General features: G+C 30.2%; 1 protein-coding gene across 1 annotated transcript in view; it reads right to left on the bottom strand.

Moving 5' to 3' along the window:
- LOC141524954 (dipeptidase 1) overlaps positions 1-22,866 on the bottom strand; it is a 71,083-nt gene that overhangs the window by 23,656 nt on the left and 24,561 nt on the right. Inside the window, exons 3-4 of the mRNA XM_074239147.1 lie at positions 10,373-10,653; positions 9,214-9,370 (exon numbers count right to left, since the gene is read on the bottom strand). Coding sequence (XP_074095248.1) covers positions 9,214-9,370; positions 10,373-10,653 — 438 coding nt within the window. The remainder of the gene's footprint in view (positions 1-9,213; positions 9,371-10,372; positions 10,654-22,866) is intronic.

Here is a 22,866-nt window from a genome sequence, read left to right as displayed (position 1 = left end):
AAAAAGTACTCAAGTGAACTGCGCGTTTTTCGGTATTGTGAGATTTTATCAAGCACATTAAGTTGAAAATGGCGAAATATAAAAGAAAAAAAAAGCAAGCTTGTGAATGTTTAATATTCGTATGTAAACATCGTGACATTTTCTTCCGTTTACTCCTGGACTTTCAGAAAGTACACTTAAGTAGGTATATACTCAAGGGTAAAATGAAATAAGAATGGAATGTTTAAGAATAGTGTTTTTTATTTTGCTAGTTGGTTTGCAATATAAAAAATAGCTTTGCTGGAAAAATATACAATTTAATCTCTGGTAATAATTTCCTGTTACTTTGTTCTGTAACAACGTTATTCATATTCTTTTTTCACTCCTATTTATTTTTTAATTATTCATTTACTTTACGGTGCATTTTTTATTACACAATATTAATATAAATTATGTATTGACATAAAAAATTTTATTATCATTTTTTTGTTTTTTTACGGTAATAATTCTATTTTAAAAATAACGTAGTAAATTTTTATAAATAATAGATTCTTTGAAAAAAAATCAAAAAGCCCAAATTTTGTATTTCATATTAAATTGTGAAGATTAAAAGCTGCTCTCCGTAATCGAATTTTCTAGCTGAGGCAATGTACTTAATTCGAGTCATCTCCATCGATTTTATGTTTCACTTGTAGGATATTGGAATGGAACATCACTAAAAGGATACTTGAACAAGCCACTTTGTATGATTGACGTGAATGTCTATTAGTTTGTTTGTGCGATTATCCGTGTTACTAGATTTTTTTTCAATTGGTTTTAAAGTTAAGTGAATTTGATTAAAAAATTCTGCTGAAAAATATGATGTAGAAAATTTGCTAATTTCCGCGGCGCAAAAATTCTTAATTATAAAAATTTTGATTAAGTTCTTGTAATTTTAACATAAAATAATTATTCCAACCAGAACTGAGATATTTTAAAATGAAAAAAAAAATTTTTTTTTTAAATTCATATCACACCGGAAATTTTTTCTCAGGAAGCTCATTTGGGTTTTTATCCCGAAGGCTTTTTAAATTTATCTGTACACTAAATTAACAAAAGGTATGTATTGAAATAAATAAAATTTTAAGTTTTGTTTATCTTCGAGTCATAACTCATGCGAGCATAAAAAGTAGCTAAAACCCGTATATTTATTTCCTTGGGAATAATTTTATTTTGAATATTAAATCATAACTGTTTATACGCGTACTCATGGATGTTGTACATTAACATATACATACATATAAACTTATATGCATATGATATTAATTTCCGTAAATATGAGAGTGAGTTAGAGGGAGCAAGCGTATTAGTGTAGTTACAGATGTGGTTGATGTGAGAATGTTAATGCACTTTTTCATTTCGCTAAAATATGGAAATGAAAAATATGTAATGCACGTTTTAAATAAATATAGATTTTCAGATAAATATTTTTTGTATCTGCAAATTTTTTTTTAGCTGTGATTTAAAATAAAATTTATTATTTACTTTTCTTTATGAGTATATGTTCAAAAGGGTTTTTTTTTTTTTTTTTTTTTTTTTTTTTAAACATTGAAATAGAAAAATGAAATATAAATACAAACATTTGCTTTTAAAGCGTTTGATAAACACATGGCAAGAAGTCTTTCCGATTGGAAAAAACTGTATAATGTTACTGAGAGCTGTTTACAAATTTTCGGGACAAGATTTTCCAAAATAAAACAAATCGACAATGAAATTATACGCGTAAAGTCGAAATTTTTTTCTCACGTGTGTAAATAAAGGTATGAATGTATTTTTTTCTGATTAACTTCATATTTTTTATTTATTCATTTACTAACGATTCAATCAATTTACACTTTCTGTAAATAAACTATCTATACATTGATAAATCACACATGACGAAAGTTAATTAAAAAATATTCACAAACATCAACAAAGCAGCTTTTATAAATTTTCAGGCCGTAAGCTTTTTTAATTAAATTTTACGTTTTAACTGTTAATTGTTGTGTACAGATTATTATATTTATCGATAAAATTTTTGCTTTATAAAGAAATTTAATTGACAATTTTTTTTTTTGTGTCAAAGCGAGTTTTTGTCAAAGATCTTTGTTTGTAGTCAGGTATGAACAAAATATTTATGGAAATAAAACTAATAAAATCAATTACAGCTTTTCAATTCAATTGAAAAAAGCCATCAAAGATTAGTGAGGTTTTTTTTTAATCTATTGCACGCTTCGGCAAAAAGCGCTAGCTGCTCAATCATCTTCTGCGGTAAATGATTTCTAGCACATTCAAGTAGATTAAAATTTCAATTTTATGCGTATAATTTCATTTTCTATTAGCTATCTTGTTAGATTAAAGCCATGAGATGGAGATGAGATCATTAATATTCCAAATAAATAATTTTTTATAATAAAAGAGAGCTTGAACGTGTTCTCGGATTTTCCTACCCTAATATTTGTATTAATAAATAGAATATAATCAGATATATTTTCCATCTCGTGGCAGAATAATCCGAGGCACTCAATAAAGCAAAAAATTTAAAATTGAGGTAAGGCGGGGGAAGGGCGGAAAAAGTTCTGTCAAGTTGCCAAATGGGATTGAGTCTTCAAAATGAGCTACAGTGGGAGTGACTGGTACTCGTATGTAAGGGTCTGTTTCTCATGAAATCCAAAATGTATTGAGGATGACCTAATTATGGACTAGCTGTAGCGTTCAATCAGAGGGACTGTCACCGGGGAACAAATATAGCGCATTAACAGTATAGATCCCGTAGTTCTGTGAGTGCGAGCCAAGTTTAGAGATCGAGTTCAAAGCTATCTAGGTATATTCCTCTCGTACATCGTTGGAGAGCTAAACATTAGTAAATGTAGGTAGATATATGTAGATGTATATGGAAAGAGAAATAGTGAACTGGGTTGTGGGGTATATTAGTGAGCCATCAGCGAGATATAAAGCAACCAACCAAGAGAACTAGTATCTCAATTCGTCCTGTATTCCTTCGTCCTGTACTCTCGATCATTACATCAGAATTTCAATCATGAGCTAGCATCTCTTTACCATTAGCATGTACGCCCACATACTAAACTCCTATCCGTCCACCAGGATAGTTACCACAGTGAACAGATCCTTCAACGATTAAATGACGACATCACACAGCTCTGAGTAGGAGCGGTAATGGCGATACGTGATTGGCATATCGACACCTGCCACTGTCGTGCTTTAGACTAGATTTTGTTAATTGTAAAGTTCAGAAACTCCATTGACGTTACGCAATGACCTGGAATTGACCAACTTTAGTTATTCCTTGTCTTACCTTCTCCGATTACTCGTGTTTGTATGGGTTTACTCTTCGTTGTAGTTGTTAGGTAATATGATGTTATGTCGGAAAGCACCGGCAGTTACTTAATGTCAGGGGATGAGAACCAGAAGAAGATTGTAGCCAATATTCACTTCGAGAAACACCGAGGGGACTTATCAAGGTTACATTATAGGAAGGTATTAACTTTTTAACTTTTAAGTACGTGCTTAAGAAAACGTATTTTAACTAAATATTACTCTAATAATAATGGCATAGATTTTTAATTAGTGACAAGAACTCATTTTTTAATTATTTTCCATTGTTTTAGTTAGAAAATCTAGAAACTAATGACTTTCAGTTAATTCTAGGATTGAGTATAGAAATTTTTTTTTTTAACTTTAAAATATAACTGTTATAAAATTATGATTTGAGATAAAAGGTTTACCATTTTATCCCTTTTAAATAATGTTTGGATAGTATTTTCTCGCGGTATCCGACTCGCCTGGGGTTAATTCAAATAATTAGAATTCATGTTATGCATATAAATTTATAGAGTAAATGTACGGGTTCTCGGAAATTTCTACAATGAGGTTTTGTTAAATTCAATGAAAATAATTTTTTTTCCGTTATATGGATTAACAATAGCATAGAGTTGATTAAATGTTAAATGAAAGTTACTTGTTTCAAAAATTTTAAATATCCTTTATAAAAGATTTAATGTCATTTTTAAAATTTTCTTGTGAAATTAACATAAAAATTATCCCCGAAATTTAACAAATTATTAAAAGCTCTAAGGGAAAGACTTTGATATAAAATCCCGAGCGAGTTTAGTGAAGTATTATTACAGAGACTACTGGCACTGTTTAATTATAACTGTAGCAGGATTATTAATAGTACCCTGATTTGGTTTTGTTAAGCAGTTACAAATATCTGCGCTATAAATATATTGCCTGACATCCTTGAGATATTATTGATTACAAATTGGTGCCTTGTTTTGATGTATTTTTAAAAATTGTTGAAAAATATTTATAAGACTAATAAATCAAGATTCCAAAGCACATTAAGAAAAAATGCCCTCAAATTTCTAAAAAAAATACGATTTCGCCGCACGTCTTTATTCTATCCCTTCCGACCCTATAACTATCTGAAAGTATTGCTATAGCAGCAATAGTACTTTGTATGTATGGCTAACATTATTGTGAGGATCGTGCATAAAATTTATAACCTGCGCTATTGCCAATAAAACCGTTCTTTTGGTTAATTTTTACAAAATGTCGGAAAAGCTACAGAAAACAATAAGAATAATTCATAATACAAAATTGGATTTATTGCTTGTAACATCAATGTGACATCAAAATTTCAGAACTGTTGTTGAATCAATACTACAAAGTTATTTTAAAGATCAGTCTGCAGAAATTATATAAATCTTATAAAAATTAAGACGAAAGTATCGGCAATTGAAGTATTTTTTGATCAAGCATTTATCAATGCTATTTTTCGGCATGACTTGACAAAATAAAACATATCATAACAAAATTTCATTTAAATTCTGATATGAGACTAGCTACAATAGCTAGATTTATAAATAAATCTACCTCAAAATTTAACTTTTCCATTTTCCATCATTGTTCCACGGATTTAAATTACTATGATAGAATTCACAATTATTCCACTTTGCATCTACCACAGATACTAAATGAATGTAATGCACTTTAGATTTAAACCCTGTTTAATTTAATACCCTGTTATTTCGATATTTTATAACAAAATCATTTATTTTTTCCATTGTTCTTATGTATTGTTATTCGTAAAACAAATATATATTATTAATTACCAATGAATAATGTATCAGGTCTTTTCTCGGCGTTGTACGTCGATTTAATTAATTTAAACTTGCATCCGGAATGTATGAAAATAATTTGTTATTATATTTTTACAACAAGCAATACTTATTAACTCCATTCTGAATAATACCATTGTAGGTTTTTTCTCACAATAATCCAATCACAAACTTTTAATGAGTGAAAGCTCGGAGTTAAATTCAAACCCTTCACCTTCTGTGCTGGGAAGCCTTTCAATACCACAAACTTCTTTTGTAAACAGCTTATTGATTCGCGACTACAACCTCGACGTATAAATAACCTAAAATTTGAAAACTAAAAAAATTAAAGCACGTTTCGAGCACGATGATAATCAATATTGAGTGAACCTCTTGCTATTTTGGTTGTTCATTACCGTAAAGTATCAAAGTATTGAAACATAAGCACCGTCATCGCCAATATTGATGAGAATCGTCGTACTCGTTCAAGCATTAATATCACTAATGCCGGATCGATGTTAATAAATAATGGCCGTTGTAGTGTGCATATTATATATTATACCTTTTAACAGTACATCGTCGATTTAAATACAATTCGAATTTTGAAATCAACATTTCATTTTTACATCACAGGATACTAAAATCGGAGCATACTAAAATCAGCAATATCTTGAATTAATACTACTGTGAGGTATAAACGTGAATCAAACTAAAATAATTTTGAAAATAACACTTTTCGCGAATCAAAAAATTTTTTTCAATGCAGTTTTCTTCATCTAAGCGCTCCGAAACGAAATTCACCATAAAAGCAAATTTTTTCTTACAAACATCAGAATTTCACTAGTTAAATCTGAACCATACATATTTATTAGAGTTTTTTTCTGGAAGTTGTAGAATGCTTTTTATAGCATTCTAGTGTAATGTAGCATTGTAAATGTAAATTTATGTGTGAAGATCGGTGGAATAAAATCTTGTGATAATAGATTCCAACGGCGAACCTGACGCAAAAACTCATAATGATAATAGCAATAGTAATAATAATAATAATAAGAGAGCAACAACAACAATGATAATAGCGGACAGTGTTAGTGGTGTTGGTCATACCGATGATGATGATGATGATGATGATGATAATAATAATGGCGGTGGGAATGGTCTGATGGTCTACTGGTGGACATATAATAGTGGTAGCATTGACAGACGATTGCACAGTACATGAACCCGAGTACAAGTCATCTAAGCATCATCTACTACCTCGATAATCGTCGAATGTTATAAGGTCGGCTAGCGATGATTGTGACGGTTAGAGAGTTACCACGGTACACTCTGAATATATTCATCTGAACGACCCATACCATATCAGTAGTAAATGTACTTCTAAATGGTATATTATTGGGCTCCGAGATGGGTTGTGAAGATCTATCTGTATATGTATGCGTATAGGACGGAGAATGAATCAAATGCAATATCGAGACGTGCTTTGTCAATTACCGACATTCATGCTCAATTAAGTTACCGCTGAGTCGGCCATTTGAATCATCTGATGGTTTGCTCCAGCTACGGATTCATGTTACCTAGATAACTTACTTGGAACATAGATTAGTGTGTACTCTAGTTCACTTGTAACTCCTCGACTCTCAAGATTCAAGACTCAAGGCAACGCTGTCAAGCTCTTAATTAACGGCGATAACAAGTTCATCCGATACTTTCCTGTTTGGTAAGATCGCTATTTTAAATTAAAAATAGTCAATCATTATGAGAGTATTTAACAGCCATTAAATTCAAGAAGAAACTTGAAAAAGCTTTTAATGCATTGTCTTTAGTCAAGGATTCTTAATGAGCCTGTCATATAAATTAAGAAAAAATTTTTGATGCTCTTGCTTGGAATTAGATGAAAAAGTTTAAGTCAAGAGAAAGAAAAAACGGAAAAAGAAAAAAAGAAAGAGCAGGTATATGAAGATGAAGAACGGGTTTATTTGGCTGGTTTCCTTGTATCATTTTTTTATACTGTACTTAAGGAAATAAATATTTGATTTCGATAGTAAGAGACGGTGATGACACGAAAGACAGGATTCACATTTCGATAAGAGTTAATGCTCACTTGTTGACCCGTTCGGATACTCGTAACTTATCACGATCCCGAGACTTACGTCCGACAAATTTATCTTGGGATCTGGGTGAGAGAGGCTGCTGTGTTATTGGGAATATGCCGGGGAGTTGAGGTTGTTTTTGTTGTTTTTGTTGTTGTTGTTGTTGTGGTCCACGCCCCCGTGTACAGTATAATATATAACATATAACAAATATCGAGTATAGAAATATCGAGTAGTCTGAGCTACTATCAACTATCGGCTTTGAAGTGTAGGAGTAGTAGTAGCAGTAACAGAAGCAGAACCAGCCGACGTGTATTATACTATTCCGCAGAGAGTTATCGAACTCTAAGGACTTGACCTGGTCATTTTTTCCGAGTAACTGCATTCGTAAATTACTATCAACACGTGAATCATTTTTAATGGTCTGTTTCTACTACCAACAAGTAAATTAACTTCAACCAAGAATTTCAATTTGAGGGAATTTTTTCAATTATTTTATTGAAATACGTTTTTATCAAGTCAATGGTGTGCTGTAAATAATTTATTGGCCCCAATACAGAGTAAATGATTTTGTGAAAATTTTAAACAAAAAACATTTACTTCTGAATCTTTTTTCATTTATTTTTGAAGAAAAAGATTTAACTAAAAAAATTTAACTTCGTCATTTTACGTTAAAATTTTTTACAGTGTATTGGAATGATTAATTTCAACTATCGGTCCTTTACTTCTAACTTTTTTATTTAGAATAACAACTTTCAAACTTAATCAATTAATTACAGAATATAATCAGTTTAATAAACTCTATCGATTATCAGACAATTCATCTTGAAATGGTAATTTATTCGAGATACACTGCCCGTGTGACAATATATATTTTATAAAGATTCAAATTTTAGATAATTTCAAACTTTAAATTGAATTAGAAGTTTTAGACTACAAGACACAAAGCAAAGACCAATTTATAACGTTTTTCTAATGTTTCTTGAGTCTTTTTAGATTTTTCCTCCGCTTGCTCTAAAAAGGTTCATTCTACTTGTTTATAGAAAGTGCAAAAAAAGTTAATCGGAACTATTTGTGAACTCTAAAAAGTTACCGTTGAAGTTGAGAAAAAGTACTGTTGTCGCTAGCCGTGAATTTTCTTAGTTCTAAAATAATTTAAGTTTCAATTGTTTCAAATCTCAAAGTTTGTAGAGATAAACTATTGCTAAATTAATTTTTTTTTTACGGAGGCAATTTTTACAGCAAATAAAAGCATTCGGAAATAAATATTTTATCTCACAAAATACTTTTTCATATCGATACACATAAATAAAAAATGATCCGTTTTTTTTAATTTATAACTTTTGTTTCAAAAGCTTTGTCAATGAATTATTAAATTTTTTATATGAATAACATTTCGATGTTTTAAAACTCAGTATCAGAATAAAACATGGATCATCATATCGTTGTGAAGAGGATTAAATTTTCTACAACAACAACAAATGCTCGACAATTGAAATTCCTGAATTGAACTGTTCATAAGTTATAGGCGATTAAAAAAAAATATATATATATATATATATATATATATATATATATATTGTTCATATAAATTCATCAGTGAATGCCGGAAATTACTGGATCGGAGATTGAAAAGAAATCAACTTACTTAGCATTAAAAAGTTCGATAGCTTGAGATTTTTCGAAAAAAAATTTTTTTTTTCATTTATTAAAAGTTCTTATTAAAAAAAAAAATGGTTCTTTCTCCTAACAATACTGAAGATTCGATCAAAATTATAATGAAAAAAATAGTAAAAAGCTCAAAGTAAAACAAACGTCACAATAGTTGACATCCATGTAAATGCGTGTATACAAGATATGTGTGGGTGCATATAAAATTTGGCTAATAAAAGATTAAAGTAATTTCGCCGAGACTTGATATTGAATTTTCATCCAACTATCAAACATAACGAAGTGGACATCGTCAGCAGACTCGCAAAGCAAAATTCAATTGGTAATCAACTCACCTGAGCACCAACAAGTCCGGCGCGCAATCTCGGTATATCCGTGTGACTCCAGTCGGACCTGGCCCAGGGGTCAATTCTGCCCAGGTCACTGCTGAGATTCACCTCTCCTAGTTGATTGTGCACAAACTTCCTCACGTTCCAGGGCAAGTCATTGTGCCTTTATCACCATAAAATTATACAAACTCCAACTTTATTAATAAATTCATTTTTATTATAATTAAGAGCGTAATTACCCAAACTTTAATCACATTTTATTTTTTTGTACAAATTAATTATTCTATTGGATTAAGCAAGCAGTTTGATTTTTTTTCTGTCTAACGTATGAAAAAAAAATAATAAAACATTGATCTTAAAACAAATTGTTACTATTTTCATTGTAATTAGACTTGAAAAATTTTAAATGAACAGAATGAGCTATTTAAACGTACTAAATTTTTATTTTATGACAAAATAATCGGGGAATTGTAGTTTAATTGTTAATCATTCGATATTTAACTGCCGGGTTCGATTTATGTGGAATGAAAAATTCAATGAATAAATGATAAACTACCGTGAGCGGATTGTAATGCGATGAGCAATTAACGATTAGTTAATTATTCAGACAATGCGAGGTTATCTAGTAAATTTTAGTTTATTTAAAAAAATATTATTGCTTCTCTAAAATTAGAATTTACCGATAATTCAATGGTATTCACCCGCAAAGAGTAATTGATTAGACGAATGAATAGTTAAATAACAAATCAGTTAACTAGTCAACACGAAATAATTGAATTATGGTTAAACAAATCAGTGACTGGTAATAATTAGTGTCAGTTTAGTAATAATTTAAGTGTAAAAATTAATAGAAAATATTATATATAGTTTGAAATAAATTTTTAATTAAAGTATAGAAAAATTATATGCATGGAGATGCAAAAAAAAACCTTTAGAAATTTATTTCGATTGTTATTTTCGTAAAAAAAAATTTATAAACTCATAAATTTTAGCCAATATTTTTTCACATTAACAAACAGTTAATCAATTTCCCGTTAATCAAAACAACAAACTGGAATGAACAATGATAATAATGCTTGTATTAGAATCTAAAACACCTGTGATTGAACGGTTGAGATAAATTCAGACTAGTAGACAACAACTAGAACGAGATAAAATAGCTTACCCATCAATCAGAGGCACTTCAATGAGAATTCTTCGGATAACATCGAGCCTCTGTTCGTGATTGGCAGGGGCAGTTTGTAGTATAAACGGTAGACAGAGTCCTCCCAGTAGGAGAGCACTTATCAGTAGTAATATCGGTGCTAAGATCCGACATCTGCGTCTCGGACTGTGGTCCCTCTGGTCCTTGCTGCTTCCAGAGCTGGGTGACTCCTCACAAGTTGGCGGTAAACGCACAGTCCCGTTGCAGGGCGCAACGTCTGGGAGTTCTGTTAGGCACGTTGTCTGTAATACACCAATAATAATGGCTATCAGCATTTGATATAGTTCGCCAGTCAATAATAATACTCAATAGTACTAAATAATAGTTGTAGTTATATAGACAAAGTAGAATCGATAATCTGATGAATAACTTGATAATAATACGATCGTTCGGAACTGCGGACAAAAGCCCAACGGGATAGACGCTCGCTAGCTTTAAAGGGGCAGAATGGATAATAGTGCTAGTACTAGCAGTGGAGCTACTGCTAGAATGCTTTGGTTAGTAGTAATTTGAGTCATAGTTATAGTTATAGCACTGATACTGGTACTGGTTGTTGTTTAACTAACACCGTACTAGATCTACCTTCAGTTATTTAGTAATGGTGATGATGACGGTGGTGGTGGTGATAGTGGTGGTGGTAGGTTTGCCAGGCGCGTTAACTTGTTATACAGCTCATCGTGTAACAGTAAATAGAGCATAATAAAGTGACAATTGAACTGGTGATTCAAGATTAAATCTAAGACACAGTGGTAGTTTGGGTCCAAGGTAGTAGATGGAGACATCTTGTGATATGGTTGACTAGATGAAGAAGAACTTTGTTCGCTGATTAGTCTACGGGAGACTAATTCAACTAATCTGATACAAAGCTAAGAGATCTAGTGCCGAGCGGCAGCAAAGTCGAGGACCCCGACAAGGTAATGCATGGGCTTTGTTTCTTGTGTCACTCTTGTTAAACTAGTCAGTTGTTACTCTGGTACTGCTCGAGATGCTGTTACTGATGTTGATGCTGATGCTGCTATTGGTTTTATACGACCCGCCGATTTAATTAGTAACTTTCAGGATATTCTATACCAGAGTGGTAATAAGATGAAAACATTTATCTTAACCGAATTATAGGAACCAACATTGTCCCTGCCTTTTATCTTATCAGGATAAAATTTATGTCGATCATTGATTTTATTAGAGGTGGTTTAATCAAATGTATAATGGCAACCTATTTTTATTAGCTTGATATGATTACTTTGTTTTTATTTCAAACTATAATTTATTATTTTGTATGTTCGGATTCTTTTTAGATTTATAATACTTATTCTGGTGTTTTGAACTGTTAAAATCATAACGATGAAATAATTTTGTTTGCCTTTCGGTGTTTTGTCCATTAGAGGAGCATTTTTATTAATTTAACGTTGAAACTTCAATTACTTTTAGGTTGAGAAAAGATTTTAATGCTTATGCTATTATAAAATTAATTATAAACGTAATCGTTTTATAGAAAGAAGAAAATTACCTGGTTGTTTTTGTTTGAGTGGGTTTAATTTTGTATTCAATATTCTCGAAGGTTTAAATTTTTTATTTAGAATGTAGCATAAACCTAGACAGGTGTAGTTAACACCAGAGTTGTAAAATATTTAATTTGAAAAACACAATGACATTATTCACATTAATGAGTACAAAATCTTTGATAATTATAATGATTATCGTGTAACTTAATGAATTAAATACAAGCATCAATTTGAGGGCTGAAGAGCACTAATTTTGAATTAAAGAGCTTTAAATTCCGCTTTCTGATCAAGTAATTCTGCAAGGAACGTATTTAGTTTCACATTACCCCGCATTAATGATTTTAATCGGTATCCATGATTAATGATAAATTCTATAATGAATTTTAATATTATGCTTATTGTGAGTATTAATAATTAATTGTAATTTCCAATAGCAAAGGATTAAAAAGGATAAAGTTGTTAAATTTTACTGACTCAATGGTAATAATGAACTAAAATAGTTGTCAATAACTGATGCGTTCAAAGTTAATCTGATGATATTTGTTGACAAGCATTAAAAATTAACTAGCTTAATCTGGATACCATCCGCAATAAAATGTGAACTAATTACGATACTTTGGACCTGTTTATGAAAATATGGATGTAGTCATTAAATATGGGATTTTTTGTAACGATTGCTTTAAAAATATTTTGTTTTTCTTTAATGTCATTTTACCTTGAAAAAATTTTCTTTTTTTACTCACTCATAACTTATAAATTTTATCGGCATCAACATTTTTCATACAACGCCTGCTGCTAAGCTATTTGCGTAATAAATGTTGATATATATTGTCAATAACTTTAAAGAAATTGTTTTTCCAGACGACGATAACAATCAAGTTTATACAAACGATACTTGTTCTACCAACTGTCTTCTTCTCTACAGTTTTTAAACTAAATAAAATACATACAAAGTAGTAAAAAAGTCAATAATGCAAGACTACATAACAGATATATCATGTATGAACAGTGAAAAGAAATGATGTTGAAAGAGTAAATACTAACGAAAAAATAAAAATATAGAAAAAACGTATTTGAGATGTACAAAGTGGATACCACATTTCAAAGTGTAAAAGGCTGTAGCCTTATCACTTGCATCACTTTGATCTATCAAGTAATGTACAGTATCTTCTCTAGTTTCTATTTCAATGCTATTTCAAGAGTATAGAGATCTTGTTGCATTTTTACCACTCTCATTCATTTATGCATATATATATATATATATATATATATATATATATATATATATATATATATATATATATATATATATATATATATATATATATATATATGCAGGAAACTGGGGGATGTTGGAATGTGGTGTATGTTTTATTTTATATATTGTATAGAGAGAGTCTGTCGGATTTCATTACCAACAATGGAGACAGCAGGTTGCCGCAGCTAACGTACTCGAGTTCCTCGATATGACTTACTTTTTTTTTTTTTTCATTATTTTCTTATTTTATTTTTGTTTCTTTCTATTATCCGCTTTACCGTTTTATTTGTTCGTTCAACTGAAGTATTTTTTTTTGTTCAATGGTATCGATATTTCTATTGCTTTAATCTCTTTCAAGTATTTGCATTGTTAAATCTGATTGATAATCACTTTTTAGATTTTGAATTATAGATTCATGGGCCAAAGTTTTGGCAGCAGCGAATTTTTGTAAAATAAAATTTGAATCGATAGTTCATTGTTTTATATGAGCGTGTGAGCATGAGTCATGATGAAAAGAATTTTCGCAAACACTAACTGTCACATTTTTTTATTTTTTAACTGGACATAAATTTAACTCTGGGTCTGAAAAAATACAGTGATATTAATTTTTACGAGAAAATTTATTTTGAAGACTTATAGCTTCCGCACAATTCAAGCGACAGCTTTTGTTGTCTGGACACTTTTAAAATAGACTCCATTCACTACCAAGTAAACCAATGACGATAAAATATTGTTGGATCAAGCTAGATAAGAATAAAAAAAAATCACGGGGGTTAACAAAATATTATTAAATTATAAATGAATGTTGAAATTTTTTTTTTTTTATTTTTTTTTATGAAAAGTGGAGAAAATTTTTTTTATTTTAAATAAATTCAAATCATTAATAGTTAATAAATCAATAAGAATTGAAGTCAAAAGGGATTTAGAAATTATAATGATTAACGGAACTGAATGAGTTGCAAATGACAGTAATTGAGCCTGAATTAGTTTCAAACCAAACAATTCGGGACTAGAGAATCATTGTTTGATGTAACTTTGGTAATTGCACTAATCAATATTTGCAACATCAATTACCTTATTATCATACCAAATATTTACCCGTAAAAATTTTTTTGATCCAATTATTGGATAAAAGTGTTATTAAAATAATAAATCGAAGAAGTAAAAATTGTTTTTAAGCAAAAATAGTTCATAAATCGATTGAAAAAATAAATTTTTAAGTAATTCAGTAGAATACAAATGTCAATGCTATAAACATTGTCTCGACATTTTGAATTTAATTTAAATCGTTTCTAAATTTAAACACCAGACAGACCTCATCAATAATGAGATGCGAAATTCTATTTTGTGTGATTCTATTGTTAAATATTGAACTTTAATGAGCGAATGATACTCGAGCTGATCGATTTTTTTAGCATAAACAGAATTCGGTTTTAAATTAAAATGAACTCTAAATAGAGTGAATAAAAAAAATTGATCTACTTTGTACTTACATGGTGTTTTCTCTACAATTTTTTCGTGTGATATAAAAATTGAAAGTACCGAGTAAAAATAAAGGTGAAAATTTATTAGATAATTCAGAACGGATTTAAACATAAATCATTTTTTTCCACAATCCAATTTTATGATACTCGAAGAATGTGTAATATATAAAAATTTAAATAAAAATTCCAAGGAGTATAGATTTAATACGTCTGGGATCTGAGCTTGCGAGGGTGAAAGTTAATAGCCTGTAAAAATAAATAGCTCTGAAAAGATTCGACGGAATGTTCGTTTAGCGAACTTGCAAATTGGAGACTGTTTTTGAATTTAAATACTAACTCTTTTCAAACATTTTAACATCAAGCGAGAAAGAACTTAAGAATTAAAAGTATTAAATGTACCTTGCACAACCAAAAGTTATCGGAAGTTTAAATAGTACAAAAGTTGTATTACCGTAATCAAATTGTTATGTCAACTATTAAATAGGTTTCTTAAACGATCTTCAAAGGTTCTTTAATGTTCATTTATTTAAAGATCATCAGCCGTTTACTACCAACTTTATATTCTACCTATAATACATTGTGATTCTTGTGTGAGCGAATTTCATACTAGTTTAACTTTCTGATACTTCTGTTAACAAGCTACGTTTTATCGCTACTTTAAATATCAGCTGTACCTTTTTTTAAAATCTTTTTTCCTCTTGAAATAACTTTTTATCAAGTTTAAGATTTTTTTCAAGGTAGAAGTTTAACATAGCAAATATCGGTTCATTTTTTTTTTTTTTTTTTTCAAATTAGGTTTTATTACATCAGAAATATTTCATTTCAATAGAAAGATGTACATAGCAATTTAGTTCCTGTTTTTTTTTTCTTATTTTTTCCCGCTAAGAAAATTGAAAAATTTGCAAAAATCGAATTCATCAGATCTTGATGTTCTGCGGTCCTAGAAAGCTTCCCTGAAACTCGATTAAATTAAATGAAACGTTAAAAATTATAAAGTAAAAATTCTGTAAAAATAGATCGAAAAATAACTCGAGATAAATTAATTTTCATGAAATAATTCCATGTGTATCTCAAAAGAAGTATCAAAAATTCTAAAAGCTTTTTTTTATCTGGAACTCATCTCGCAACATAGTATCCATAACTCCGTAGAAAGCTTTTACTTTTATTAGTGAGTGAAACACTGTAATCTTTAATATTAAAACATGTCAACATGCTTCTTCTGAATATTACAAAAACAGTCAATGAAAGATAAAACAGGCTGAGTGAAGAATTGGACACTAAAAACGACTCTAAAAGCAACAGTCAGATTTACCGTTTGCAAAATTCTCCACATCGAGCCATACTTTTTCCGTATATTGATCAACGAATCCACTTAAATAAAACTAAACGGCAACAAATAATCAATTTGAATGCGGTAGCAGCGTATTTCTAGTGTGTCCATCGCAATAAATAAAAATCTCCAATAAATAAAAAGGATTTGTAAATAATAAAAATAAAAATAAAAAAAAAAAAAAAACAAATGAATTACCAAGTTTAAATTGTTGTAGAGTAATTTTTCGAGTGAATAAACTTTCGTAGGTTTTAATATCAGTCCACCCACTAGCCACCAGTGTACCAATGTGGAATCGTACCAACCAAGAGAATCGTAGTATGGAGGAAACATTGGATCAATGTTTGAGTAAAATATACGAGCTCGAATTTCGTAGCACTTTATTCTACTAGTTCTGCACTCTTCTGATTCTGCACAGTACCAGTTCCAACACCACCGGTACCACCAGCAGCACCCTTGCGTTACAATGACAAACATTCGACACCGAAGCATTGGATTTTGCTTTACGAGGAACGAGGAGGTATCGTGTACTAACTGACGCGCAAAATTGCTATATCGCGGATGACGTCCTCCATGTTTGTATACATACACCTTGCAACTCATTTATGTACATACATATATATTTATCTATATATGTAGTGGTCAAATGTGTAGCAATGAAATAGCTCCAGAGCGTAAGGGAACGTTGTGATAAATCATGCGGTCGTTTGTTCAACGAGCTAGCCTGATCTGGATATTTTTGGTACTGGTGGTGCTTGTATCTGCGGCTCTTTACAACTGATATGCTCTCTACAGCCTTTTATTATTATTTTCTTTTTTTTTCTCGATTCCTCTTTGTTGCTCCAGTAACGTTTTTTATTTCGGTCAGTACAATGAGAAAAACTGTGCTGTGCGAATTACTGGACATGAGATAGACTCAATGGTTTAAGCTAATGGCAACAGGAATGGAAATACCAGATGTTCTGTTGTTTCAGATCCCTCCCACCCCTTAACCCGCGACTCTATTCACTATTCTAGTGTACCACTCTGGTAGTTTACGAGGTAGGCTACGATGTAACGCCGGGTAAGGTTATAAAAAAGTAAATAAATAAATAAATAAGAGCAATAAAAACAACAGCATAGACAGGAACAGTAGTAAAAAACAAGATAGCTGTTGTAAAGTTAAGTAAATCGATTGTAGTGAATCGCATGTCAAGTGATTGGTATATAGAAATTGAACATGGTTATTTTAACTGTTTCTTTCCGATCTGTTACGTTCGCTGAATGTGAAAAAGGATACAATGTCAAATGAAAATATATAACATGTTAAATAAAATAAAATACAACGAAAATAAAAGTGAGCGCTCGAACCTCCAACCGTGAAATAATCTCATTCTTACGAGCATATTCACCTCACATTATTTATATCGATACAGTTATGAAAGAGGTATCAAGAAGATATGAAAAATGTTTTATACATTTTATGCATTTCGGGATGGTATCTGTGCGGTGCAACTAAGTATCTTTAGAGAAAGGAGTAGGAGAAGGAGGAATGTCTCGAAAAGGTTGGAACAAAGACGTAAGATAGGAAGTAGGAAGTAGGGACAAATGGAAGAAGCATGATATTTTCACGTCACCCTCGGGGTGGATTTGGAATTTCAATTTGTCTGCTCCGGGAGGGAGCTTGCCTTTACCTCGAACCTACAGCCTCAGAACGAGTTGAGTCGAGTCGTCTTGGAGCTTGGCTCATCGGGTCTAGCTCCGAAGGTCTACGTGCGAGTTCCAAGATGCCCTAGATCATCTATGTGCTTCAATTTCCTTTAACGTAAGCTCGCTCTTATTTTTTCAGAAGCTTTTTATTATAGTTTGATTTTGCTTTCTTTCGCTTTTCATCTTCCGCTTTGTGTGTTGACTTTTGTCATTTACTTTCTATTATAATTTTTGTATAATGGATATCTAATAGTTGACGTTTATTTTCTGAATAAATAATTCTATTATTTTTGGTGAATATTCATTTTCTATGTCTAGTCTTTTGAGTCCGTAAGACGTTCGAGAATTGTATTTCTTTTTGCAACAAATTTTTTATTGGAAATCTTGTTTTAATTCTTTGCTATTATCAGTCTAAGTTTTTATTTGGAGTTGAAAGGATAACTCTAAATTACGTTAGAAATCTCATCTTACGACAGCAAACTAATTTAAGTTCCTGATTTAATTTACAAAGCTCTTGCAAAATATATGATTCTTTAATATTGCTAGCTCAAATATACACAATTATACGTAAGTCCTCATATTTGGAAAATTCAACTTTTACTACTGCTAAATAAAAAGAACACACTTGTTGTAGTAGATTTGTTGTCTTTATAGTGACAACCAAATCTTTTCATCCACTAATCCGTAAAAAAATAAAATAAAAACGTTTTATAGCTCGTAAGAGTGTGTAGTGTATAGTATTTAATTCACCAGGTGATTCACAATATTTTCAATTTGATTCTTATTAATTTTGAAGCAAATTAAGCATTTACGTCGCAATCACGTCCTCGCTATAAACGAGTTTATCCAAATTACAACTTTACCCGAGTTAACTCTACCATCACATTTCTACCAATAAATACATCCACCTAGTCACAAGTCGACCCTCATTATACACTACTGAGTAATAACTCTACCAAATAATATCACTAGTATTATTCAACTCTAGCAAATAACGTTACTGGCTTATTACATTTCAACATTCAAATGACGAACATTGGTTCATCTAAACTAATTTGTTTATTTATTTTTTTTATGTTCACTTTTATTTATTTTTATTATTATTAATAATAAAAAAAAAATTTATTTTCATAGAGTTTATACCATTGATAAATTTGAAACATTTATTACAGCATATTTAGGTAAGGAAACTGTGACATTTTAATATAATAATATTCTTATACCGAGAGGAGTCAGAAATAATGTGAGAATAAAATTACTTTTTTTCATTGCGGTATTTTTTATGTTCTTTATTATATTAGGGGAGTTTCAGCACAATAAGGTAGCCTAAAATTTTAGTTAAGAAAATATTTTACTTCGAAATGGTTTCAAATAAACATTCATCAGCATTTCTGTAAATAATATTCATGGATAATTTTTTTTATTTAAAAATTTTCAATTTTGTATGTTCAATTGTTTAATTATTTGAATCGTTTTATTATAAATGGTGATTAATTATGAAGAAGTTGTGTATTATTTTCAACCAAAAGTATAATACTCAATAATCAATACGATACAATTGATATTATGACAATTAAAGTGATAATTAAAATTCCAAATGCACTGGTATGTTACATTGATCGAAAATTTCTGAATAATTATCAACCATTGCTTATTTATTCAATAATAATGCACACTCATAATTTACAAACAACAACAACGTTGCTATTACAGACAATGATCGTCAGTTCAGTATTTTGGTAGTTGAAATATTATCATATGTAGGAAAAATTATAATATTAAAAATTACTATCCGTTGAAACAATCATTTTAATTAGTCAAAAGATATTATTTTTTCTTCTTCAATGCATGGAGTAAAATATTTTTCCGGTCATTTATTATTGTATGATGAAAAATGCTGCCTAATAAAATTTGTTTCCGGGTTTTGATGCTGCTATTCAAGTAATACAAATTGATAATTGCTGTTGTTAATACACAATACATGTTATCTAACTCCTCTACGAATAAAAGCGATGATAAATTTTGTTCACAGAAGGGTAAGGGATATTCAGTTTTTGTAAAAGAAATTATTAGTTAACGATAAAATTCGATCATTAGCTTCAGCAGGAAGAGAAAAAGACGGAAAACATCAACAGAGAAAAATGGTGTAACATATTACGATCTATAACACGTCGAGGATAAAGTACTACTGAGACTTTGACAAATACGCGTAATTATACGAAATAAATAATTGGGTTATTACTTTAACAAAACAAAAGGAGATATATAATATCAACAAATAATTTTTAATTTTTTTTTTAAGGCAATCAACAAATTTTTTAATAAAACTATCAGTTGACTGAAAATCGTCAAGCATATAAGATTTACGACAGCAGAAAATATTATTGAATAACCATTAAAATTTATAACGTGTACTGTAATTTTTTTATGCACACGTGGCGTGCGATTTTGGATTTTCAAGCTTCTCATCGGAAAGCTTCTGGTAAATAAATTTATAAAAATGCAAAGAATAAATTACAAAATTGATTACTCAGGTGATCAATCAGTCATAGCGGATACATGTAAGCGTAATATGTATGATAGAAATGGAATAGCTGAAGCTGAAGCTGGGACAGGAGCCGGAGCTGAAGCTGAAGCTGGAGTAGCAGCTGCCTGTGGGAGCAGTGACACTACTATACAGGGAAGAGGAAGATCGACAACATACAGTAGGTCGGAGGAGGATGCTTTATCAGTTGGTACGCTCCCTTGTGAGTTTGTAAGCTCTTGCGAAGCATAACCACGTGAGTGAGATCGAAGGCATATAGTGCAGAAGCATACTAAGGAGACAGTGCTGTGAGTAAGTGACTGACTGGGTGTGTGAGTAAGTAAGTAAGTGAGTGAGTGAGTGAGTGAGTGAGTGAGTGAGCGAGTGAACACCATCGTAAAAAGATAAACTCGGGTGAATGAGAATAAGAGCGAGAGAGAAAGTAACTAGGCCCGTCAGAGACGAGGGTTAATTGGACGAGGGTGGTAACAGCCGCCATGGGGGTGGGTTCGTTCTACTTCAAATGCGACCCAGGAGTACTCTCGTAAATTGCTATAGTACAACGATTCGTATGATGAACATTCTACTTGGATCAAGTGTCACACATTTTACTCAACACATGTGTTATCTATGTTACTTATAATAATTCATCTAAGGATAGAACTTCACCTTTTCACCCCCTGAATTAACATTTTTTTTTTTTTTTATTTATGTTCCGGTATTTTTTACTGATATTAATCGAAATTTACGGAAGATTAATCATATCTCTTTTATTTTTGGCATCAAGTAAAAATATTGGCTGTCCTATTTGACAACGGAACGACGGGAATTTTTTTAAATTTGCCTTTGAAGAAAAAAGCTTACACTAAATTGATAAAAAGTTTGATTTATATACTGAGTATAGATCAATAGAAAAAATCCTCAATGAAAAAATATAAAGGCTCAACATTCATTAACCCGTAGGCAAGCACACAAAAAATTTATATTTACACATATTTATTTTATACTCTGATAAAAAATTAAATCGTTTCAAGAGAAAATAATCACCATTTTGAATCAAGTAAAATTTACGTAGGCCTAAAAAAATTTGTTAGTTGAAGAATTTTTTGCTCTCAAATTCTTAAACTGTAACTCTCCAAAGTGATGCTCTTGACTTGAAATTTTTTTTCTGGAATTAAGCCAATTTTTTTTTTTTACCAATATAAAATAGATATACATCTTTTATAAGCTTTCATATACATGTTAAGCATACAAATTTTTTTGGTGTAAGCAGGAAAAAAATTAAATTTTTCATTTAGAGCCACAAACATGAGAGTAAAATATTAAAATAAAAAAAAATTCAAATTTAAAAGAATTTAAACAATAGTGTCTATTTTAATTTGCGAAATTTAAGCATTAAAATCACAAAAAAAAATTTAAATGATGGCGCTCGTTATTAATTAAATAAATAAATTTATACTAACTCGCTAATAGCGTACTTATTACAGCATTTAAGTGTACTTCATAAATTACAGTGCTTGACAATGCCTCTTATACTCGATATCACACATAAGTGTTATAATTACTCGTACGAAGTAGTTAAATGTTAATTAATTTTATGGATTTTATGTAAAATTAAATAAAATGTAATTTTATGAAAAAATAAAAAATAAATAAACAAATAAAAATTCTTTTTGTTGATTTTTATTTCATAAACTTTATAACGGCATGAAATAATTGGATGAATTGAACTTTGAATAATCCGTTGATAGCGTTTTATTATATTTCATTTATTCAAATGGTTGAGTTTGTGGTTATGTTACAGGGTGTTTACGTTTAACCAACGAGTCACTGAGATGACACTGTGTGGTGTGTGTACACATAAACATTTGGAATAAGGTACTGTGCTTATAGGGGTGGCAGTAATGTGTCTATATGGTATGCGACATAATGTAATGACATTCACGGGCACTCAAGTGGCAACTGATTCCTTTGATTTTCGTTGTAGCTTCCGCTCTTGCTATTTCTCTACCACTAATACCTTCCTACTACAGTCGTTAGGATTTCTGATGCTTTCATCTCTGTTCTTTCAGACACAACCAATTTGACAAAATGCCCGAGTTATTTTAATAAAAAGTCATATTAACTTTTTATTCCCTTCTATCTTTTTATTGTTCATATTATATTATTATAATCTATGAAATCAAATTTTAAATTTATTTTTGTAATTTATTATTAAACTTCGTTATTGGCCAATTAAACTTTAAAAAGCCGAACGCTCTATTTTTGCATTGAATTTTTAATTTTAATAAATGAACTCTGTTCACTTTGCTACTATTTAGCATCTACTTTAACGCAATCATTTTTTCCTCTAGATTTTTTATAAATTAATTTTTTTTTTTTTTTTATAATAAGAGACAAATTTAATGTATTTTTTTATCCTTCATTGGCGTTGTGAGCCAGAACATTAAACGTTTTCCATTTAAAGAGAATTTTATGTTCAAAAAAAAAAAAGAACACCTAAAATAATGTAAAAGATCTTGAGAGCTCATTACAATTTTAAACAACTGTTATTTGAGTATAAATTCAAATCAATACATTACTGTTTGTTCTACTAGTGTTATATTGGTAGAAATTTTTCGTTAATTTTACGCCCTCGCATTTCAATTTTCAGCATCATTAATTTCAC

This window comes from Cotesia typhae, unplaced genomic scaffold (genome assembly GCF_013202065.1).
Source record: "Cotesia typhae breed Kobodo isofemale line unplaced genomic scaffold, CoteBio_Ctyphae contig_23, whole genome shotgun sequence".
NCBI lineage: Eukaryota > Metazoa > Arthropoda > Insecta > Hymenoptera > Braconidae > Cotesia > Cotesia typhae.
Note: the sequence above shows the minus strand (reverse complement) of the source record. Positions and strands in the feature narration are given on the sequence as shown.